General features: G+C 56.2%; 2 protein-coding genes across 3 annotated transcripts; one reads left to right on the top strand and one right to left on the bottom strand.

The window, feature by feature from the left end:
* The first annotated feature begins 42 nt into the window (after positions 1-42).
* Positions 43-11,897, top strand: Faap100 (FA core complex associated protein 100). 2 transcript variants are annotated; one of them, XM_042283286.2, is made up of 10 exons: positions 43-296; positions 388-506; positions 1,137-2,092; positions 3,248-3,404; positions 4,092-4,861; positions 5,576-5,712; positions 6,643-6,759; positions 8,597-8,683; positions 8,983-9,118; positions 11,540-11,897. In XM_042283286.2, exons 1-9 carry the CDS (start codon positions 132-134, stop codon positions 9,112-9,114), a joined length of 2,640 nt encoding a protein of 879 aa, XP_042139220.1. In that variant the 5' UTR covers positions 43-131; the 3' UTR covers positions 9,115-9,118; positions 11,540-11,897. The 2 variants fall into 2 exon arrangements, with proteins under 2 accessions (XP_042139220.1, XP_006987753.1); XM_006987691.4 differs by having other exon boundaries at positions 9,336-11,897.
* Fscn2 (fascin actin-bundling protein 2, retinal) lies at positions 11,241-17,784 on the bottom strand. Its single transcript, XM_006987692.4, has 5 exons — positions 16,837-17,784; positions 12,592-12,748; positions 11,994-12,115; positions 11,526-11,693; positions 11,241-11,446 (listed from the first exon to the last, which is right to left on the bottom strand). Exons 1-5 carry the CDS (start codon positions 17,660-17,662, stop codon positions 11,241-11,243), a joined length of 1,479 nt encoding a protein of 492 aa, XP_006987754.1. The 5' UTR covers positions 17,663-17,784.
* Between the last annotated feature and the right edge of the window lie 1,210 nt (positions 17,785-18,994).

Below are 18,994 nucleotides of genomic sequence, written 5' to 3'. Positions count from 1 at the left end.
CCCTGCACAGGCCCCAACCCCGCCTCCGCAGCGGCCGCTTTACGGCGGAGGCCGTGCCACGCTGTAGGCGGCCGTAAAGCCTGGAGGCGGCACCGCCTCTCGCGGCTGAGCCCTGGCCCGGCGCCCGCACCATGGCGGGCGCTTCCTCGCGTGTGCACTACCTGTCCGACTTCTGCTGCCCGCTCGGAGGCCGGGCGGGGGGCAAGCCGCATGTGCTGCGTCATGAGGCGGAGATCTTTCTGTCCACAGGGCGCGAGTTCGTCTATGTGTACGACCAGGAGGGAGGGATGCTGACGGTGAGCGGGGGGCGGGCGGGCGGGCGGCGCCGTTCCGAGGTGAGCCGGGGCCGCGTGTGCCCTCGCCTGACCTCGCTCTCCTGGCGCCCAGGCGGTGTACCAGTTTCCCGACCAGGTGTGGCACCTGCAGCTCCTGGCCATCCGCAGGGCTCTCTACGTCCTGTGTGCACGGACTGGCATCTACTGTCTGTCGTTGGACTCCCAGAGCAGGTGAGGGGGCGTGGCCCCACGCGGCGCCGGCCAGTTCACAAGTCGGGGCCCCAGGAGGCCTGCCCATGGTGGACCTGCTGTCGTATCCTCCTTTGAGCAGTGCCCGGTTTGCCCCGTCCGTACTGACCGGCCACTGACAACGTGCAGGAGGCAGGGGACTGCAGTCTAGGCCATCTGTATGTGCGCTTGGAACCTCTTGCCCCCAACAGTTATGACCCTAGAGTGTCTGCTTCCACGAAGTTCTCAGCTACTGAGGCTCAGGTAGTGAAGTCTGCAGCAGCCAGGAGCACAGCTGCTATTGCCCTCAGGTGTCTGAGGTGTCTCCTGTTGGTGGTAACAGCACAGGCTCCATGGCCAGTGGCTTGTGCTGGGAAAACTCAACAGACAGCCCAGACGCCACACTGGGGGTCATTCCCACACGATGGGCATTGTCTGTGGAGCTGTGCTTCTGGCTGATCCGTGTGTCGGGTGGCGTATGTGACCTGCTGAGTGGCCCGTGGATGCCATGGGAACGCTTTCAGGCACTTGTTGTGATATCTGCCTAGCCTGCTCAGAGCAAGTCAGGTTATTGTTGAACATAAGGTGACGCCACCCCATCCAATACTGACTTCTGTTCCATTGTTCCTGAAGGTCTGTGATCCAGGCCTGTGAGGACAAAGAGGATGAGGCTCGCCCTTACCCTGTGATCCCTGTGGACCCAGATGCCTGTGTCCTCCCCGATGCTGCTCTCTGTGCCTTCACTGTGCTGGATGACATGCTGGTCACCCTGGTACAGGGCCCCACCCAGTGGAAGATGCAGCTCTTTGAGCGTCCCTGTCCAGGGGAGGAGCCTCAGCCTGGAGGCGTGGTTGGTGAGGTGGAGTTGTCTACCTGCACCCCTCCAGGTGGGGTGCCGGGGAAGCCTGCAGCACCCTGCTTCCTGCCGGTGCTGTGCTGTGTGTTCCCGCCAGGCTCCAGGGCACCTCACGGCCACCCGCGGGGCTGTGGCTGCTTCGTGCTAGAGGAGGCTCTCTTTGGCCTACTCTTTGGAGCTGATGCCAGCGTCCTGCAGTCCCCTGTGATCCTCTGCGGTCTTCCTGATGGCCAGCTTTGCTGTGTGGTTCTGAAGACCTTGGTCCCTTGTGGGTTAGCCCCTGGTGACCCAAAGGTCCTGGTCAAGATCCTCCATCACCTGGAGGAGCCTGTGGTCTTCATTGGGGCTCTGAGGGCAGAGCCACATGCTGAGGAAGAGGCAAGAGAGCTGCTGCTTGAGGAGAATGTGCACTCTGACTGCCTGGTAGCCCTTGGCCACCAAGGCCGGACACTGGCCATCAAGGCCAGCTGGAGTGAGTCAGGGAATCTGGTGCCAGAGCTTCGTGAGTACTGCCTCCCCGGGCCTGTGCTCTGTGCCGCCTGTGGTGGGGATGGCCACATGTACCACAGCACCCCCTCAAACCTCTGTGTGGTAGACTTGACTCGGAGAGAAACTCCTTGGAACCCTGAGAAGCCAGACGGAGCCGTAGGAGGTCTGCCCTCCACGCTGTGCCCAGCCAGCTTGAACATCTGCAGCGCTGTCACTCTCTACGTATCCTCCAGCGCATCTACAGGTATGAGCTGCCGTTGGACAGGACCGGGCCTAGGACAGTCTTTCCCCTGAGCTGTCCTTGCTCCTTGCTTTTTTCTTTGGTGAGACCTTTGCAGAGGTGGCAGGTATAGGCTTTCTCGCCAGGCCTATCACAGACCAGCAGTTCACTCACTCCTGTCTTGGGGTTGAGGTACCTCTGTATGTGTGTCCTGCCTGGGATTGGGCAGTGTGCTACTCTACCTGGGTGTGCCCTGGCTCCTCAGTTGAGTGCCAGCTCACAACATGTGGCTTATGAGGTTGGTGTAAGAGCATCCCCCCACAGCAGGTCTCAAATCAGGTCAGACCAAGCCTTCCTGTGTCCTCTGAGGCTAGATGAGCCTGCTTTCACTGCTGTATGACCTGTTTATGAGCCATTCAGAGGGTGTCTCAGAGTTCTCTAAGACAGCGTTAGCTGGGTTTGCCAGGCTCTGGGATGAGAGGAAGACTTTCCTTTCTCCCCAGTGCTTTCCCATAAAGATCCACTATGAGTAGGTTAAATCTGCAGAAAACGCTTATCAGGAGAAAAACACTTGGAAGAGCCAAACTACCACAGGGTCGGGGCAGGGATAGGTGTGGCTGGAGACCAGGGCACCAATGAACTTATTTCCAGCTGCTAAACTACCCACTTCAGGGTTCATGGTAAGAGCTATGTTGGGAGTCAGGAAGCAAGCAGACCTTTGTCCCCTCAGTGCCAAGAAGAGGGCAGGAGGATGTGGTGGAGAAGCCAGGCCTCCTGAGATGTGCCCAGTGAGGATGAGGTGAGCAGAGCTCGGCCTCCAAGGGCACTTCTCTTTGGAAGGCTCAGCAGCTTTGCTCTGTGTGGCCTGTTGAAGACTGAGATACTGTTGAATGATTGGATGCCATACAGTGTCCTCCTCTGGCCCCTTTTGTCCCTTTTGTGTGGGGGATCAGTCACTACCATGACATCACATCTGGGCTGACACTGTCTCGAGTAGGGAATCCAAAATGTGTATAGAAACCAGTGGTCACCTCTGTCCAGCCCCTTGGTGTGGGCTTCCCTGGTCTCCCCACAAGCACCTCATTTCCTTCCTTGGACTCTGCCTTGGCCCTTTGCCAACCCTCTTCCTGGAGTCCAGAGCAAACACTGCTGACTGGTCCTGCATGTGTTCATCATCAGGTAGCACCGAGCTCCTGGCCTTGTCTTCCAAAGGACGTCTGATCACCTGCAGCCTGGACTTGAACTCAGAGGTGCGTGTGCCTGCCAAAATGGCTATGGCAAATGCAGGCCAGAAAATTAAGGAGCTGCTCTTGGACATCGGTGATGTGTCTGAGAGGTGAGCTGCAGACTCTGGCTCACGAAAAGCTTGTATCTTGTTCTTGGGGGCCAGCATCCTGGGTGGAGCTGACTCAGGCTAGGGAGGTTCTGCATAACAACCATGTGTGTGGCTATCTCCATCAGGGGCCAAAGAGTCTGCACTCAAGCCCTCAGAAGACAAGAGACCCCTTTCTTCTCAGCCCTTCACCTTCCCTCTGACAGGATCCAGGAGCCTGCTAGCACCAATCCCTTGCCTGCTTCCATGGATGCTCCTTAAGGCCAATGTGTTCCTGCTCTCAGCCAAGTTTCCAACACCCAAACTTTCCCCTCAGCCACGGCCAGTGCTAGTCCTCTTGCTCCTCATGACTTTGGGCCTAGAGCTGCTGGTCTATGGGCTTTATGGCCTTGTGATTTGGGGATATTCCCATAGGTCTACCACCCACTGTCACTGTGGAGTGTTGCCAAGGAGCAAGGGCTATTCGGGAGCTTTGTGAGGAGATTTGTGGGGTGATTCATCCCTGGCAGGTATAGGCCAGTTCAGTGTCTCCACCCTCTCTTGCCTTCCAAAGCCAAGAATAAAGATCAGGTCAAGCAACTGAACGTGGCTTCTGAAGGGTTTCCCCGGCATCCTCCGAGAGCTGCTGCACAGATGTGGCTCCCTCTGCCGTGACCTCATTGTCCTGGGTGTTGTGTCTGTTCCTTGCAGAGTGTCCTTTCTGAAGAAAGCTGTTGACCAGCGCAACAAGGCCATAACAAGTCTCAACGAGGCCATGAATGTGAGCTGTGCCCTGCTGTCCAGCCAGGAGGGTGTCCGGCCCATCTCATGTACCATTGCTATCTCCTGGAGCCGCCTGGAGTTGCGAGACGTGCTGATGGCCACCTGCACGCTAGAAAACAGTAGCAGCTTCAGCCTGGACCAGGGCTGGACCTTGTGTATTCAGGTGCTTACCAGTTCCTCTGCCTTAGACCTGGATGGGGCTGGCTCAACTTTTACCTACACCATTCCAGTGGACAGACTTGGCCCAGGAAGTCGGCGGGAAGTGACATTGCCCCTGGGCCCTAGTGAGAGTGGCATGCTTGACCTGCCAGTGACCATGTCCTGCTGGCTCTTCTACAGCCTCAGGGAGGTGGTGGGTGGGGCCCTGGCCCCTTCAGATCCTCTAGAGGTCCCCTATCTGGAGAAGCTTCCTCTCAACCTTCCTAAGCAAGAGGGTGTCTGCCTGCCCCTGTGCAAGCGCACAGTGGACATGCTGCAGTGTCTGCGCTTCCCGGGTGTGGCCTCACCACCTGCACAGGCGCCCTGCGCGCCTGGCCCTGCCTGTGAGCCTGTGGAAACCTTCCTGAAGACCTGCCAAGCCCCTGGCAGTGAGCCAACTGGCGCTGCCTCCCTACGGGCCAAGTACCTGCCTCCATCCACAGCATCCATCAGGGTGTCAGCGGCGCTCCTCAGGACTGCCCTGGAGGGCGGTCACTCAGGTTGGTGTCATTGCGGCTTCCCTTTGGCCTCAGGGCCCTGCAGCCTGTGGAAGTAGGATGTTCCCCTCTCTGCCTGTGGCTCTTAGGAGTTCACTGCGTCCTGATTGCGGTTGGAGTCTTGTGTCATGTCGCCCTGTCCTGTCCTTTGTTAAAAACTGAGGAGGCACAAGCCGAGCAGAGACAGGTGTCAGCAAAGAGTAGCCTGGTCAGTTCTCACATCAAGCACCGGGTGTCTCCAGACCAGAAGCTGGTCTGTCTGAGGTCTGTTAGAGCCCTGGGCCTGGCTTTTGCTCCCACAGTGTGCTGAACTGTTTGTATTGTTTGGCACCGGATGTGTGGCTGAAGTGTCCTGGTTGCTGGTTCCTCTGTCCTGCTCCCAATGGATGTTGGGCTATATATCTGGTTTCATTCTGTCCTGGGGAGGGCTGAAACCATCCTGCACAGCATTTCTGTCGGCACCACAGTGCAGTTAGGACTGTACCCTGTGCCTTGGAGGACCTCCCCGAGTAAGGTTCTAGCTCCGGGTCCATGATTTCCTGGTGACCCCATTCCTTCCTGTCTTTGGGTAACTAACTAGCTTAGCTCCCTATTGTGGTAAGACTGTGGGCATTTGGGACACATAAGTGGCATTGGAAAAGGAACATTTGAGGGAAGCCACACAGGTGCCATTTAGTATGACCTGCCTACACTCCAGCGGGCACCTCTCTCTTCCAGGTTCCCACCTGTGCAGCGCCACCCTGCAGTGGCTCCTTGCTGAGAACGCTGCTGTGGATGTTGTGAGGACCCAGACACTGTCTTCCATCCAGGGAATAGCCCCAGATGGTACTGATGTCAACCTCATCGTCCATGAGGCAAGCAGGGGCCACTTGCATGTGTGGGATGGGACTCAGGGCCCACAATCCTCAGTGGGTCCTTGGGCCATTGCTTATGGGAATTACTTTAACTGGCCTGTCAGTCTGGGCCACTGGGAGGACCAGCCCTGTATGATCCATCACGTGCACTGCCAGGGTCACAGTGGACAGTAAATACAGTACTGGTGGTCAGCCAACCCAAGCCAGTATCAGCTAACCTGTTGGACCACCAAAGGGCAGTGGGCCCCTTTGGGGAGCCTCAAGTGAGACAGCCCACCCCCTCCGGCCTTTCCCTCTTGTACAGCCTCTTTTGGGGGTCCTCCTAGCATCCAGAATCCCCTGCAATAGACCTTTACATCTTACTGTCAGAGACTCTTGGAGAGGAAGCCCTGTCTGCCAAGGACCATGGACCTCTACTCCCAGAGCTCAGGCCGTGTACTCCAGTCCCCTCACTGCCTCCTGCGCTGCCCCTTCAAGCCATGTTGTGACCAACATCTAAGCCAGATGATCCCTGCCAAGGCTGAGAACTAGCAATGGTCCTGGGCAGTGGACAGAGTCTGTGCTTGCATGGAGAAACCATTGGTGGCCAAGGCCTTTCTACAGTCCCCAGGCTCTGGGTCTTATGCCACTGTGTAAAGAGCAAGACAGGGCTACCCAGCCCTCAGCCTGTCTAGTTAGCTCAGTCAGACCTCCTGAAGGGTGCTGAGATATCCACAGACAGGCACTTCAACTCCCTGTGTTAGGCCTTCATTCCATTCCTGACATAGAGCCAAGTTTAGTCTGGGTGCAGCTCAGAATGAGGTGGTTCCTCCAGGATTGGATTCTGAGTCGTCCTGATATGGCTGTCCATTGCAAACAGCCTGCTCGCCTTGAAAATGTGGAGAACAAGCCAGGCTGTGCTGCAGCTGTTCAGAGCCTCGTGTGTTACAGGTCGCTGTGACGGATTTGAGCCCCGCTGGGCCCATCCAGGCTGTGGAGATCCAAGTGGAGAGCTCCTCTCTGGCCAACATGTGCAGGGCGCACCATGCCATCATCAGACGAATACAGGTACCACAGCCGGCGGGGGAGGGAGGTTGGGGGAGGAGGCTCTGAAGGCACTAGGCAGCCATCTGGGTTTCTTCTGTGGACCCACAGCTGTGGGCATCGCGGTGCATGGGGGAGCCCTCTGAGCAAACAAGACACTCTAGGTGGGCTCTCAGCTCGTGTCACCCCAAGTTCAGAAATGGCCGGATCTATATGTCTGATAAATTTCTAGTCATTGCTTGTCATATCTGGGGCTAAGCCCCAGGTATGGATTCCAGGCCAAGCGCCTATGCTATGAGTAGATGGATCAGCCCAGGACAGTTCATCGGTGCAGAAGAAGCCACGTCAGCACAGAGACATTACCCACTTGAGACTGGTGTGGCCCATCCTCCAGTCAAGGTCCACAGTGGCCACCTGGCAGTTAGTTCTGCAGTTAGTTCTTGGCTGTAGCCACCAACCCCACTCGGAACTTGGCCCTGTGTGCTCTGGGGTTGCTTCTCCTGAGAATCAGGCCTTAGAGCTGGGCATGCTCTGTGATGAGGGACAGGTAGAGGTTCTCGCTGCCTGCAGAGCCGGAAGGTCAGCCCCAGCACAGGACTCCCCTGTCCTGAGCCATTTGTGAAGTTCACCTACAAAGTGAGTGGCGTAGCAGTAGCAGGGCCGTAACACAGCTGTGGGCTTTGTGTGTTCGGGAGTTCAGTCCCCATGCTGTGGACTATTAGCAGAGTAGTCTCCAAAGCAGGGGTGCCACCAGCCTCCAAGAACTTCTGTCACCATTTGCCCAAATTTCCCATTATAAGGACACAGTCACATAGGATTAAGGCCACCCCAGTGGTTTTTATCTTGGTCATCTGCAAAGACCCCATTTCAGAAAAAGCTGCCTTCAGAGGAACTAGAGTTAGGACTTAGTGTGTGATTTCAAGGGGACACAGTTGATCCTTATAGAGAATCACATGGTGCAACTGCCCCCTAGGTAGCATTCAGCAGGTTAACTTCAGGCAAGCACCTCCATGGTCTATAGACAGGAATCTCCCACAGCCACTGGGACCTTGCCCAGATGTTCTTCCCCAAAGGTAACACTGTCCAGGACCCTGGGGTGGATATTCAGCCTAGGTAGGTCTGCTCCGAAGGCTTTGCCATATCTAAAAAGATCTTTTAGCAAGCTAGACTGCCCTCAGAAAGCAAGAATGAATGCCCAGCCCTGAGTGAGCCTGCAGAGGGAGTGAGCAAATAAATCAGATGGGGCTCCTGCCTAAGGCCCAGCCCAAAGTTTGTCTGAGTCAAGATTTGGGTTTAGGTTTAAAAGGGTTTAAAAAGGAGCTTTAAGCTGGACGTTGTGGTGCACGCCTTTAATCCCAGCTCTCGGGAGGCAGAGGCAGGCGGATCTCTGTGAGTTCGAGGCCAGCCTGGTCTACAGAGCAAGATCCAGGACAGACACCAAAACTACACAGAGAAACCCTGTCTCGAAAAACCAAACAAACAAAAAAGGGGTCTTTGGTCAGGCCTAGTGGTACATTCCAAAATCCTAGAAGTTGGTAGGTTATGGCAGGAGGATCAGTAATTCAAGCCCAGCCTGAGCTACATAGCAAGTTTAAGGCTATCCTGGGTTATTGAAGGCCCTGACTTAAACTCCAGAGACGTCTTTCTTAATTACTGTGAGTGGGAGCTCCTGCGTCTGTGAGGAGGAAAGGCCTGGGGAACATGGTGTGAGTGAGTGGGCTCTCCACAGGAGACAGTGTTTGGGGAGAGAGATAAGAAGTGGTCACTAGGATCTGAGGACATGAAGACCCTGGCCTCTGACGGAGGCATTCGCTCTGGGAAGCACTCTCCAGTACCCACCCGCAACCCTTCTGTTCCCCAGACTATGGTCACAGAGCAGGCTGCCCAAGGCTCCAGCCCACCTGACCTCCGAATACAGTATCTGCACCAGATCCATGCCAACCACCAGGTGAGCCCCAGTTCCTGGGTATGAGGAATGTCCCCAGATGGCATGTAGGAAAGACAGTACTCAGAGGGCACCAGCCATGTGGGGCTGCCCAGTTTTCAGCGTGGGCTGGGTTCTCTGGATGAGATCAAGATGTGCAGGGTCATGTCCATCTCCTGTTTGCCTGCCTATATCCACGTGGTTGTATGTCACGTGTTTAAGGCCCTGTGACCCAGTGCTCTTTTCTGGACCACCCACTACCTCCCAAGTCCAGGACGTTTCCTAGGTGAAGGCGCAGGCTGAGCTGTGCTGCCTGCCCACAGGAACTGCTCCGGGAGGTGCAGACACTGCGGGACCAGTTGTGTACGGAGGATGAAGTCAGCTCCTACTCCACAGCCCAGAAGCTCCTGCAGGTTTACAAGCAGCTACGCAACCCTAGCCTTGTCCTGTTGTGACTAGGTGGGTCCTGGTCCTCTGTCCCACTTTGCCCAGCGTGCTGACCTCTGGTTCTACCCCAGTGGAAAAGGCTACACGTTGGCTCACTGGCTTAGGCAGCTGTGCCTCCGGGCTCGTCAGCCAGGGGAGCTGAAGAAGTGGGGTGTGAGGTGGATTCAGGCGGCATCTGAACCCACTGGGCTTTGCTGCCTTCTTCTCACGCCTTCTTCCTCCCCGACAGCTGCTGGCCAGCTTCTCCCCACGGCAGGACACCCCTCAGGCTGGTTCTGGGGCTGGCCTGGCAGCACCCCTCCACTGCAACCTCTGCACCCCTGATGGGAAGGATCGTTGCCCAAGTACTCGGGCCATGGAGACACAGGGTTTCTGGGGCTCAGACTTGTGGGTTTAGGACTGTTCTGCTGCTGACCCCACCACATCCCAGGAGCACTGGCTGCCTCTGGAGCCACCAGGTGGCAGAGTGCTCACCCTCAACCAAAGCACAAAGACCATGGGAGGGCTCCTATAGATGCGGCCGCCGCCGGCCCAAGCTGCCTCCAGCCGGTGTTCCAGCCTCCTCCTCAGCTGGGCAGTGCCCTGCTGCTGGTGGTGCTGCTGTCCTCACTACGGGAGGAGAGCGTGTCTGCAGGGCTGTCTGTGAGGTGCTGTGCCGACAAGCTGCTCTTCCCATGACGCGTGTCAGGTGATGTTTACTTCTTCCCTCACCCTCTTCACAGCCTGCTCTGCTCTGCCCAGCTGGGTGGGTAGCCCGTCCCAGCTTCCACAGTGCCCAGCTACCCTCCACCAGGGCTCCTGTGGCCATTTGGGGCCAGAGATCTGCCCCTCAAGGTCTGGACAGACTGGGCTCCTGCCACCCTCACCTCACAGGGTATTTGCATAGGTGTTTGTCAGTCCTACAGGACAGAGTCCTCCATGGAGGCCGTTAGGAAATGGAATGGCCTCTGGACACACCTGCAGTCTGTACAAGCCTGGCTTTTATAACAAGGTGCTCAGTGTCAGGGTTGCCGGCTTACCTTGCCTGCTGGCCTGCTAAGAACCCTGTCCACAGCTTGTCCCCAAGGCTACCCTTGCCACCTTCCGAGTGGGAGCCTCTAGCTACATCATGCAGTGTGCCTGACTGTCAGCTCTGACCAAGTTAGCGAGGCTGGGTCAGCCCACAGGACAGCAGGCCTGCCTTGGAGCAGAGAGGTCTCCCAGGCTGAACTGGCTTCTGTCTCTGTCAGAGCTGACATTTTCTAGTGTCCCCTACCTGCCATTATAGTCCTCAGAAATTGCAAGGTTTGTCTTTAGCCTAAACTCCAGCAGGTCCTGGGGATGGGGCACCAGGGCTTGGCCTTGTTCACCTTGGCACTGGTGGAATTAGTAGGGCCCAGCACCAGTCTTAGCTGGAGAGTCTCACTTGAGCTGTCATCATGGAGTAAGAGCCACCATTATTCCAGCGGGGTCCCCCAGTCTTGTCCAGCACCTGTGTGATGTCCCCCACACATGCCAGGTAACGCCTGACCTCCGGGATACTGCAGGCCGTGGTCCCACCAGCTTCTGAGACCTAGCCTGCTCAGGCTGCTAAGGTCAGCTCCGAGAGTTAATAGGGATGCCCTGATGTGTGACCCTTGTCGCTCTGAGTAAGCCAAGGACAGTCCCTTTCTTATTCCTAAGGGTAGGGTGGGTATCCAACCATAACTTCCTTCCCAGCATGCCTCCTGCCTTTCCTGCCAGCCATACATTGCCTCCCCACCCCCACACATGCTCTGGCTGAGTGACTTCTTGTCTTAGACTTACAACTCTCCCTGGGTCTCATTTGCCCTGAGTACTTGGAGAGGGCTTTAGGGCCCCAAGTAGGGTCAGGTCAGCCTATGTTAGGATGGCCTTCCTCAATCTCTGACCCAAAGCCTAGCAACTGCTGGAGCAAGGTGGGGTGAGGGGACAGAGGCAGCCCCACTTCCAGCCACGGCCCTGCCCTAAGGTTGCTGGAAGATGGGGAGATCCTTGCACAGAAGGGTGAAGACCCCTAAGGGTGGGCTCCAGGTGCATACCCTTCCCGTCCCCAAGCTGGGTGGTGTGAGCCCAGCGCAGCTGCACAACAAAGGTTTAATGTTGGGTCGGTGGCACTGGGGTCGCCCCTGAGTCCTCAGTACTCCCAGAGAGCTTCCCCCATAGGCAGGTCTGCATCAGCACGCAACAGCCCCGAGGCGCCGCCACGCAGGTACTTGCCACTGAGGGCACGGATGGCCAAGCGGCCACGCTCTCGGAACTCGAAGAGGAAATCTTCCGCCATGTCGCCGTCACTGCACACGCTTCCGTGGCTGCCAATGTACCAGAACCCAGCTCCGCGGCCTGGGGGCAAGGCTGGAGGTCGGCAGGGCCCGCGGACCCCATGCCTCCCATTGCCTCCCTGCATCCTTTGTTCCCGCACCTCTGATCTGATAGGCGCCATCCCTGAAGCTCAGGTGGAAGACATCGTAGGTGGAGCGGTTGGTGTCCAGCTGGTTGGATCCTCGGCGGTGGCAGACAAAACCATCCAGACCACGCAGCACCAGGATGGGTCGGTTGATGAGTTTAAGGATGAACAATTCGTCTTCGCCTAAGGGAGAGGACGCTATGGACTGCTCCTGCCCCTACTTGTCCTATGCAGGCCGTGGACTTGGGGGTCCAGGTGGGCCACTGCCTGGTGTGCTGCTGTGGCAAGGAACCTAACGGACAGAGCCTAGACGTTCCTAATGTACAGGGGCTAAGGAAGTACCCAGGGTTCCCCAAAGACAGTAAAGGAAAAGACCCTGGGATCTGACTTCTTCCCTGATGAATGAGGTGGGGGGGGGGGGCTCAGATGCACTGGCGAGGGGTGGAAAGCTGCCCCAACTTACAGAAGGCAGGGACTGCTCACCCACAAAGTCACTGATGGCGGCCAGCTGCCCGTTTTTCTTCATGCACACGTAACGCCCGTTGCTGGCTTTAAGTGCCACCCGCCGGCCACGCCATTCCATTTCAAACATGGTGTTGGCAGAACTGGGGGTGGGTGAGACACAGACAAGATCTCAGAGAGAGAGGCGCAGTTTGGTCTCCCTATCCTTGGGTTCCAGGGATGAAATAGGAGCCTGCCCTCTGCAGAAATATCCATGGCTGATGGGAGCTGCTCCCCACGCCAGTGAACATCTGCTGTCGAGGCTGCTGTCCTCATAGATAAGCTGTGCTCGGATGCTGGTGGGGATGATGGTTGTGGAGGTGATGACAGAAGTGATCATGGTCACTGGGTGCGGTGGTGTACGTGCCTCCAATCCCAGCACTCAGGAGGCAGAGGCACGTCTCTGGGTTGGAGGCCACCCTGGTCTATAATAGTTCCAAGGCTACACAGTGAGCCCTGTCTCACAAACAGAACAAAACAAGAAAGGTGTGTGTGGGATGACAGTGATGGTCATGTTTGTAAGTGACGGTGATGGAGGTGATGGCAGGGGGGCGATGCAGACAGGGACAGGTGCACTCACACTTGTGTGGCCGTGGCCTGAATGCCCCCATGAGTGACCAGGGTCCAGTAGCCACCAGTGCTGGAATAGAAAGTACACTTCTTTGTCTCCTGGTCAATTTGCATCAGGAAGGTTTCATGGTCCAGTTCTTCATCCTGATTGGCTGAGACATTGATTCCTGGAGGGAGAAGACAGTGAAGCTCCTCAAAGCTCCTGGGAGGCATAGATGGGGAGGGAAGCATGCTTTGGGATGCCATGAAGACAGAGTCTCAGCTAGAGCTCTCATCTCGGGATTTGGAAGCCATCTGTCAGAAGCAAGGGAACTCTGCCCAGGACCATCCAGATACCAGTGTGCCCCACACATACCCAGCTCTTTCCTCGCTCCCTGAGATAGTACCTTTCATGCTGCCAATCCCCATTCTGCTAATCAGCAAGTAATCTGCTTGTTCCTGCTCTCTTGACCCAGGATTTAAAGCAGCTTCTATCTATAATTCACCCTTAAGCTGCTGGGGGGAGGGGTGTCTCTGACCTTCCCCCTGAGGTGACCTAGATCATAGCCAGGGACTAGGAACCAGCCTACCTCCCACACATGTACTGGGTATCCTGGAGCCCTAGGGGAAGGCAGGCTGCCCAGGACCCGCCCAGTGTTTGTGTAATGGAACAGATCGACAACTGTTCCACGTCCTGGTGCAGCATGCAGACACTGAAACCTCCTCAGGATTGTCCTATAAGCCCTGGCCCCTCCCACAAACCCATCAGTTTCCTGGCAACTGAGTGTGGCAGGTAGAAGCTCCATGAGCCCCAGGGGCTCAAGGTGTAACTAATGAGGTGGGAGGGGAAAAGCCCAAAGGTGGGGCCACGTCTGATCCAACCCTGAAGGAGAAGAGAGGACCAACCAAATGGCAGCCACCAGTGGAGAGGGTGAGGTCCACTGCCGTTCTCTAGCTCCCAAAGGCTGTGCCCAGGCACCCTCACACTGGGGGTCACTGCTTCCATGCAGAAGAGCAGCTAGCATATCCCAGACAAGGGTCTAATAGTTTCTTGAGTTGTTTTTTTTTTTTAATGTGTATGGGTGTTTTGCCTGTGTGCATGTCTGTACCACTTGTGTGCAGTGCACTTAGAGGCCAAAAGAGGAAGTCAGATCCCCTGGCACCGGAGTTACAGATGGTTGTGAGCCACCATGTGGGTACTGAGAATTGAACCCGGGTCCTCTGGAAGGGCAGCCAGTGCTCTTAATGGCTGAGCCATCTCCCCAGCCCTGGCCCACAAAGACCCCAGTCTTTTTTTTTTTTTTTTCACTGTCTCCACCCCTGCCAGCTCCATCATTCTAGCAACAAACACTAAACTGGATGGCTGGAACCAAGGAGAGTCCTCAGTCTCATGCACCAAGCCTCATGGTGAACAGAAGCCAATGGGAAAGTCCCGGTAATGTGTCTCAGATGGATGAATGCACAGGCTGCAAGAAAAGTGGGCTTTCAATAAAGCTTGCAGGGACAGCGGGCAGAACCAGGTCAAAGGATGTGACCTGGGCACGCCAACTAGCACCATCATTGACTTCAGCCAATGCCACATACCATCTTGCAGGCCAAGGTGCTCTGTGCCCACATCGCCTGCCTCTGCAGACAGAATGCTACCAAGCGTCTTCTTCCTCATATTCACCTGCTTCTAGGGAACTGACTGGCAGTGGGAGGGGCACAGAATCCAGAATGATCTGGACAGTGATGACTTTACCCCTCTTGAGGGGTTGTTTCTGGATAATGAGTATGAGGTATATCTGCTAGGATTCAGGGAATGGTTGAGTCAGTCTGTTACTGGCAGAAACAAATGCGTATAGCTGGGCTGCCCGTGAGCCCTGCAGGGCCAGTGAAGGCAGACACCACCTGGCATGGCTGTGGAGGGACAGCAAAGAAGTCCAGTGGGACAAACTGTAAATTGGTGACCCATAAGCAGCTCCTGACTAGAAGACAAGTTTGGGACTGTCTCTCCAGGTGACCAGGTCAAGCTGGGCTGCTACTCCATAGATACTATGCTGGCCAGGACAAACAAGCCCAAATCCACCTCTCAGACTGCCTTGAACCTAATATCACTTCCACCCCAACACAAAGACCTGCCTTCTCCCCAACACTAGTCGCAAGGCTGGGACATCTGCCTGGCATCACCAGCCCAGAGAAGCAGAGATGAGCACTTGGTGTCTCTACTTCCAAGTCCTTAGTGGGAGACCCCCCACCAAAGGGATGGAATCACATACAGGGTGGTCAAGAGGCTGAAGTCAGTGAGATGTCTTAGCAAGTTCAGGTGCTTTCTGTGAAAGCCTGAGAATCTGAGATCGATCCCTGGAATCCATGTAAAGGTGGGAGGAGAAAAAGGATTCCTCAAAGTTGTGCTTTGACCTCTATAAGTGTGTCATGCATGACATGCATGTGCACACACACACACTTTTTTTTTCAAGACAGTGTCTCACTATATAGCTCTGGCTGTCCTGGAACTCACTGCATAGAACAGACTGGCCTCAAACTCAGAGATCCACCTGCCTCTGCATTGAAAGTGCTGGGATTAAAGGCGAGCACCACCACACCCAGCTAATAATAAAAATTAAAAGACTAAAAAGTGGGCTGGAGAGATGGCTCAGGGTTTAAGAACACTTACATTCTTGCAGAGGACCTGAGTCCTGTCCTCAGCACCCTTATGATCTACAGCCAGCTGTAACTAGAGCTCTAGATGATGTAACCCCCTCTTCTGGCTTCTGCAGGCACCTGCACTCGCTCGCACATACCCTTCCCCCCCCCACATATACACATAATTTTTTTTAAAGGCTGGAAAGTAATCCACACAGACACTATTCTACCCAGTGCCATGACTACCAGATCCCCCATCTTTTTTCTTCAGTGCTGGGGGTGCGAGTCAGGGTGTTGTACACACTAGGCAAGTGCTCACCAGAGTTACCTCCCCAGCCACTACACCCTCCACCCCTCCATCACATCCCCGTCATCACCTCCACCATCTCCTTACACCACCATCTCCAGCCCTCCACCACTCCCACCCCTCCATCACCTCATTAACGTCACTACCGATGCCCCATAGCATGGCCACCAGTATTGACACTGCTGTTGGCGCCTCCTTCCCGAGTCTCTCTTACAGGCTGTTTGTACACTCTGTCTACCATCACCTCCTCCTCCGGGAAGCACTGCACTACCACTGGCCCACCTAGCTTGCTTAGTTTAAGGACTGTGGACAATTTGAGCCTTCTCCAGGCCAGGTGGTGCGGCAGGACTGCTGGGGTGGTGATGGGAAAGGACACATGCTGGTGACTCCAATGCCACGACTGCAGCTGTAGGTCCTGGGCAGGCTGGCCTCTCACATGGGTGTCCCTGACCATCTGGAGAGGACCCAAAGATGCCCAGAGACTGGGTTGCTGCAGTGGCCAGTGGTACGAGAGGCTGGTGGGAACTGCCCCTTCTCTGGTAAGTGCTGGCATGAAAGGGGTCTACATGAGTAGGGAGGGCCTGCCTCACATCTTCATTTGAGCCCAGAGAACCCAGGTCAGGGTATGTCTAGGTACCCTGGGGGTACATGAGCCCAGAACCCAGGATGGAAACAACTCTGCCTTCTAGCCTAGGCCAGGGTTACGCCAGTAGCCTAGGGCCACTAAGACTTTTGGCTTCCTCTGGGGCAGTAGGAACACTATGTTTACCCCAAACTACTCAGGTGTCACACAAGTGATCAGTGGCCAGGAAGTGAAAAGCCAAGCCACACCCACACTTCTGTGTGCCTTTCCCCTAGAAGCACAGGTTCTGGGCAAGGTGGCCTTGGCTTGTATCTGCTAACACTGAAGATAACAATGAACTCTCCCATTCTTGGGGCCCCACAACGTTCCCACTGGTCAAGCATATGAAAGTGGTATCCTTGCCCTGCCCTGCTCTCTCCCTCGTCTCCCTCAAAGACCAGAAAGTGGGGTGGCAGAAGAGCAAGAAAGTGCAGGACCTCTCCAGTCTGCTTCCCACCCTCCCACTGCCCTCAGACTCTGCCATTGCCTCTCCCTCCAGTCTTAGAGAGCTGCAGTCCAGCAGGCACCAGATTCAGCTGACATTCTCTAGATGTCTAGAGTGATGAGCACTCCTCTGAAGACACCAGGCCTCAGTAGGCCCATAGGCTTATACTGTATGCAGAAATACCCATCTCCAATGGATACACACCCAACCCGGCACATGTAGCACACACAACACAGTGTTAGCTGCACACACACACACACACACACACACAACCTACCTTGCCTCACAGAGACATAGCGGTGGTTGGCAGCCACCAGTACCACCTGTGGGTGACTTTGCTCTAGGTCAAAGAGTTCATCCTTGCCGGGCTTTGTATTGCGGCCAGCCTTGAGTGTGCCGGCTGGCCCCGTGGGTGCCAGGTAGCGGCCATCGCAGTCCTTGAAGGCCAGCTTGCCTGCCTTAAACTCTAGGGTGTAGCAGGCGCGGGCTTCAGGCTCCCAGACGAGGTGGCCGTCACTGCGCAGGTAGCGGCTGTCATAAGACTTGAGGCAGTACCGCCTGCTCTGGAAAATGAGAGTGAGCAATGCATCCACACCCCACGGCATGTCACCGTCTGCCGCCATCTCATCCTCCTGCAGGCACAGGTGCACGTAGCGCCGACGGCTCACACTCAGCAAGTGAGCCTGCGGGTGGATGGCCAGGTGCACGGTCCACAGCTCTGCAGGGGAAATAGCCGTAGCGAAGCAGGACAGTTGGTCCTCGGTGCCACCGAAGAAGCGGCCGTGTGGCTCTGACTGCAGTACCCAGCGCCCATCAGGCTGTGGCAGGACCAGGAAGCGACAGTCACGGCCCGGCCGGTCCATCTCACAGGCCACACGTCCGTCTTCTTCTGCTGACAGATAGCGGCCGAGGTGGCTGCTTCGAAACAGCACAGCGGGGCCCTGCCCGGGGTCAGGCTCCAGGACCCACGTCTGCTTCCTCTTGAGGCTGGGTGCCGAGGCATTGACCTTGAAGCCAAAGCTCTCCGCTGTCAGGTAGCGGTCGGCATCGTTGACAAGGCCAAATTGGATCTTCAGTACCTGGTGCAATCCGTTGGTTGGCATCTTTGAGGCTAGCCACGTTGCTTCAGGGTCCTGGGAAGCTCTGAGTGTTCAGGGACCCTGTGGCCTCCCCAGAGGCCCAGCTCTGTTCAGCTGGCCCTTGGCCTCCAAGCCTAGCCAGTGACATGGACACTACCTGCTCCAACACTGCCTCTGTCTTGTGGCCCTGGCCACCCCGGCAGATCTTACATGGCCAGCGGGCAGCCGAGGGCGGGTGAGGGGGGCGGATCAGAGATGCACCGGCTTAGGAGGAGTAGCCACCTTGCCTTACCCCCAGCTTGGATTTCAGCGGCTCCTGGATAGCACCAGGTCCAAAGCCTGATGCCCAGCAGGACAAGAGCAAGACTGACCGCCTCCTTGTCCTCACCCACGGCTGACTGGGTCCTACGTCCTATCTTGTGGGTCCCTCATCTCTTACTTCTCTTCTTGCTGCCTATTGCTCCAGAGCCTTCCACCCCCCAGCTTAGACCCCCCCAGTCCAGCCCAGCTCTTTCCCAAGGTAGAAAAGGCTGCCCAGTGGAAAACTCACAGCAGGGCGGCAACCTGATCGCAGCCCTCCACCCTCAGTGGCCGCCAGATCCTCTGCAGGATCCAGTTACTGCATCTCTGATTCCTGCTGCCAGGAGCAAATGGCCCCTTGTAGCATGCAGCAGCGTCCTGGCCTGTCCCCCTAGCCCATAGTTCCTATCCGTGTGTGGCCCTGGGTCTGACACTGTCCCTGTCTGTGGGCCGGAAGGCAGCAGGAAGGCTGTAAGGGCCAGTGGTAAGGCTGGGACACCGTGATCCTGCGACAGGTGCCCTGGTTGGTATTCCTGATCCTCTTGGTTTGGGAAGAGCCGCCTCATGTGGTGAGCTAGGGAGACGGTGTGACGCTCACAGGACTGCATTGTGTGGAAAAACATCTCTGTAGCTGGCAAAGAACCAGGGGGGGGCAGGGCTCCTGTGTAGCTTCCCCTCTATGCAGGGAGCTCAGGGTGATCCAGCTTCAGGGGCCTTCAGCAGCTTTGGGGACCCCATTACTGCTGCTCAGATCACAGGGGGTAACAGGCTTGACTCATGGCCTTAAAGATGAATATAGGAGGCTGTGTGGGGCACCGTCTTCCCTATGTTTCCAAAGGTGTCCCCATGGAATCCAAGAGTGGGGCATGGGATGTGCAGTTCAGGAGATGCTGGAAGCTGGCCACACATGACCTCGGGCTCCTTTTTACCCCTAGGACCACCTGACTGTACCCTCTCCATCCTGAGTCTGAGAGGAATCTTAGAGAGCTTTAGTGGCCCTGCTCAGTTTTACCCTGCTTTCCCGTGGGCTGCACCTGCCTAAGGGAACCAGAGCCA

Source organism: Peromyscus maniculatus, chromosome 8 (genome assembly GCF_049852395.1).
Source record: "Peromyscus maniculatus bairdii isolate BWxNUB_F1_BW_parent chromosome 8, HU_Pman_BW_mat_3.1, whole genome shotgun sequence".
NCBI classification, from domain to species: Eukaryota; Metazoa; Chordata; class Mammalia; order Rodentia; family Cricetidae; genus Peromyscus; species Peromyscus maniculatus.
The sequence above is the reverse complement of the archived record's forward strand: the minus strand, read 5'-3'. Positions and strand labels throughout refer to the sequence as shown.

What these genes read in the sequence shown, in the direction of transcription:
- Faap100 (XM_042283286.2), top strand. Translation starts at nt 132, where the DNA reads ATGGCGGGCGCTTCCTCGCGTGTGCACTACCTGTCCGACTTCTGCTGC. An exon ending in TCGTTGGACTCCCAGAGCAG is followed by an intron (nt 507 to 1,136) that starts GTGAGGGGGCGT and finishes TTGTTCCTGAAG; the next exon opens with GTCTGTGATCCAGGCCTGTG. An exon ending in AGATCCATGCCAACCACCAG is followed by an intron (nt 8,684 to 8,982) that starts GTGAGCCCCAGT and finishes GCCTGCCCACAG; the next exon opens with GAACTGCTCCGGGAGGTGCA.
- Fscn2 (XM_006987692.4), bottom strand. Translation starts at nt 17,662, where the DNA reads ATGCCAACCAACGGATTGCACCAGGTACTGAAGATCCAATTTGGCCTT. An exon ending in CTATGTCTCTGTGAGGCAAG is followed by an intron (nt 12,749 to 16,836) that starts GTAGGTTGTGTG and finishes TTCTCCCTCCAG; the next exon opens with GAATCAATGTCTCAGCCAAT. An exon ending in CAGGCCACGGCCACACAAGT is followed by an intron (nt 12,116 to 12,591) that starts GTGAGTGCACCT and finishes ACCCACCCCCAG; the next exon opens with TTCTGCCAACACCATGTTTG.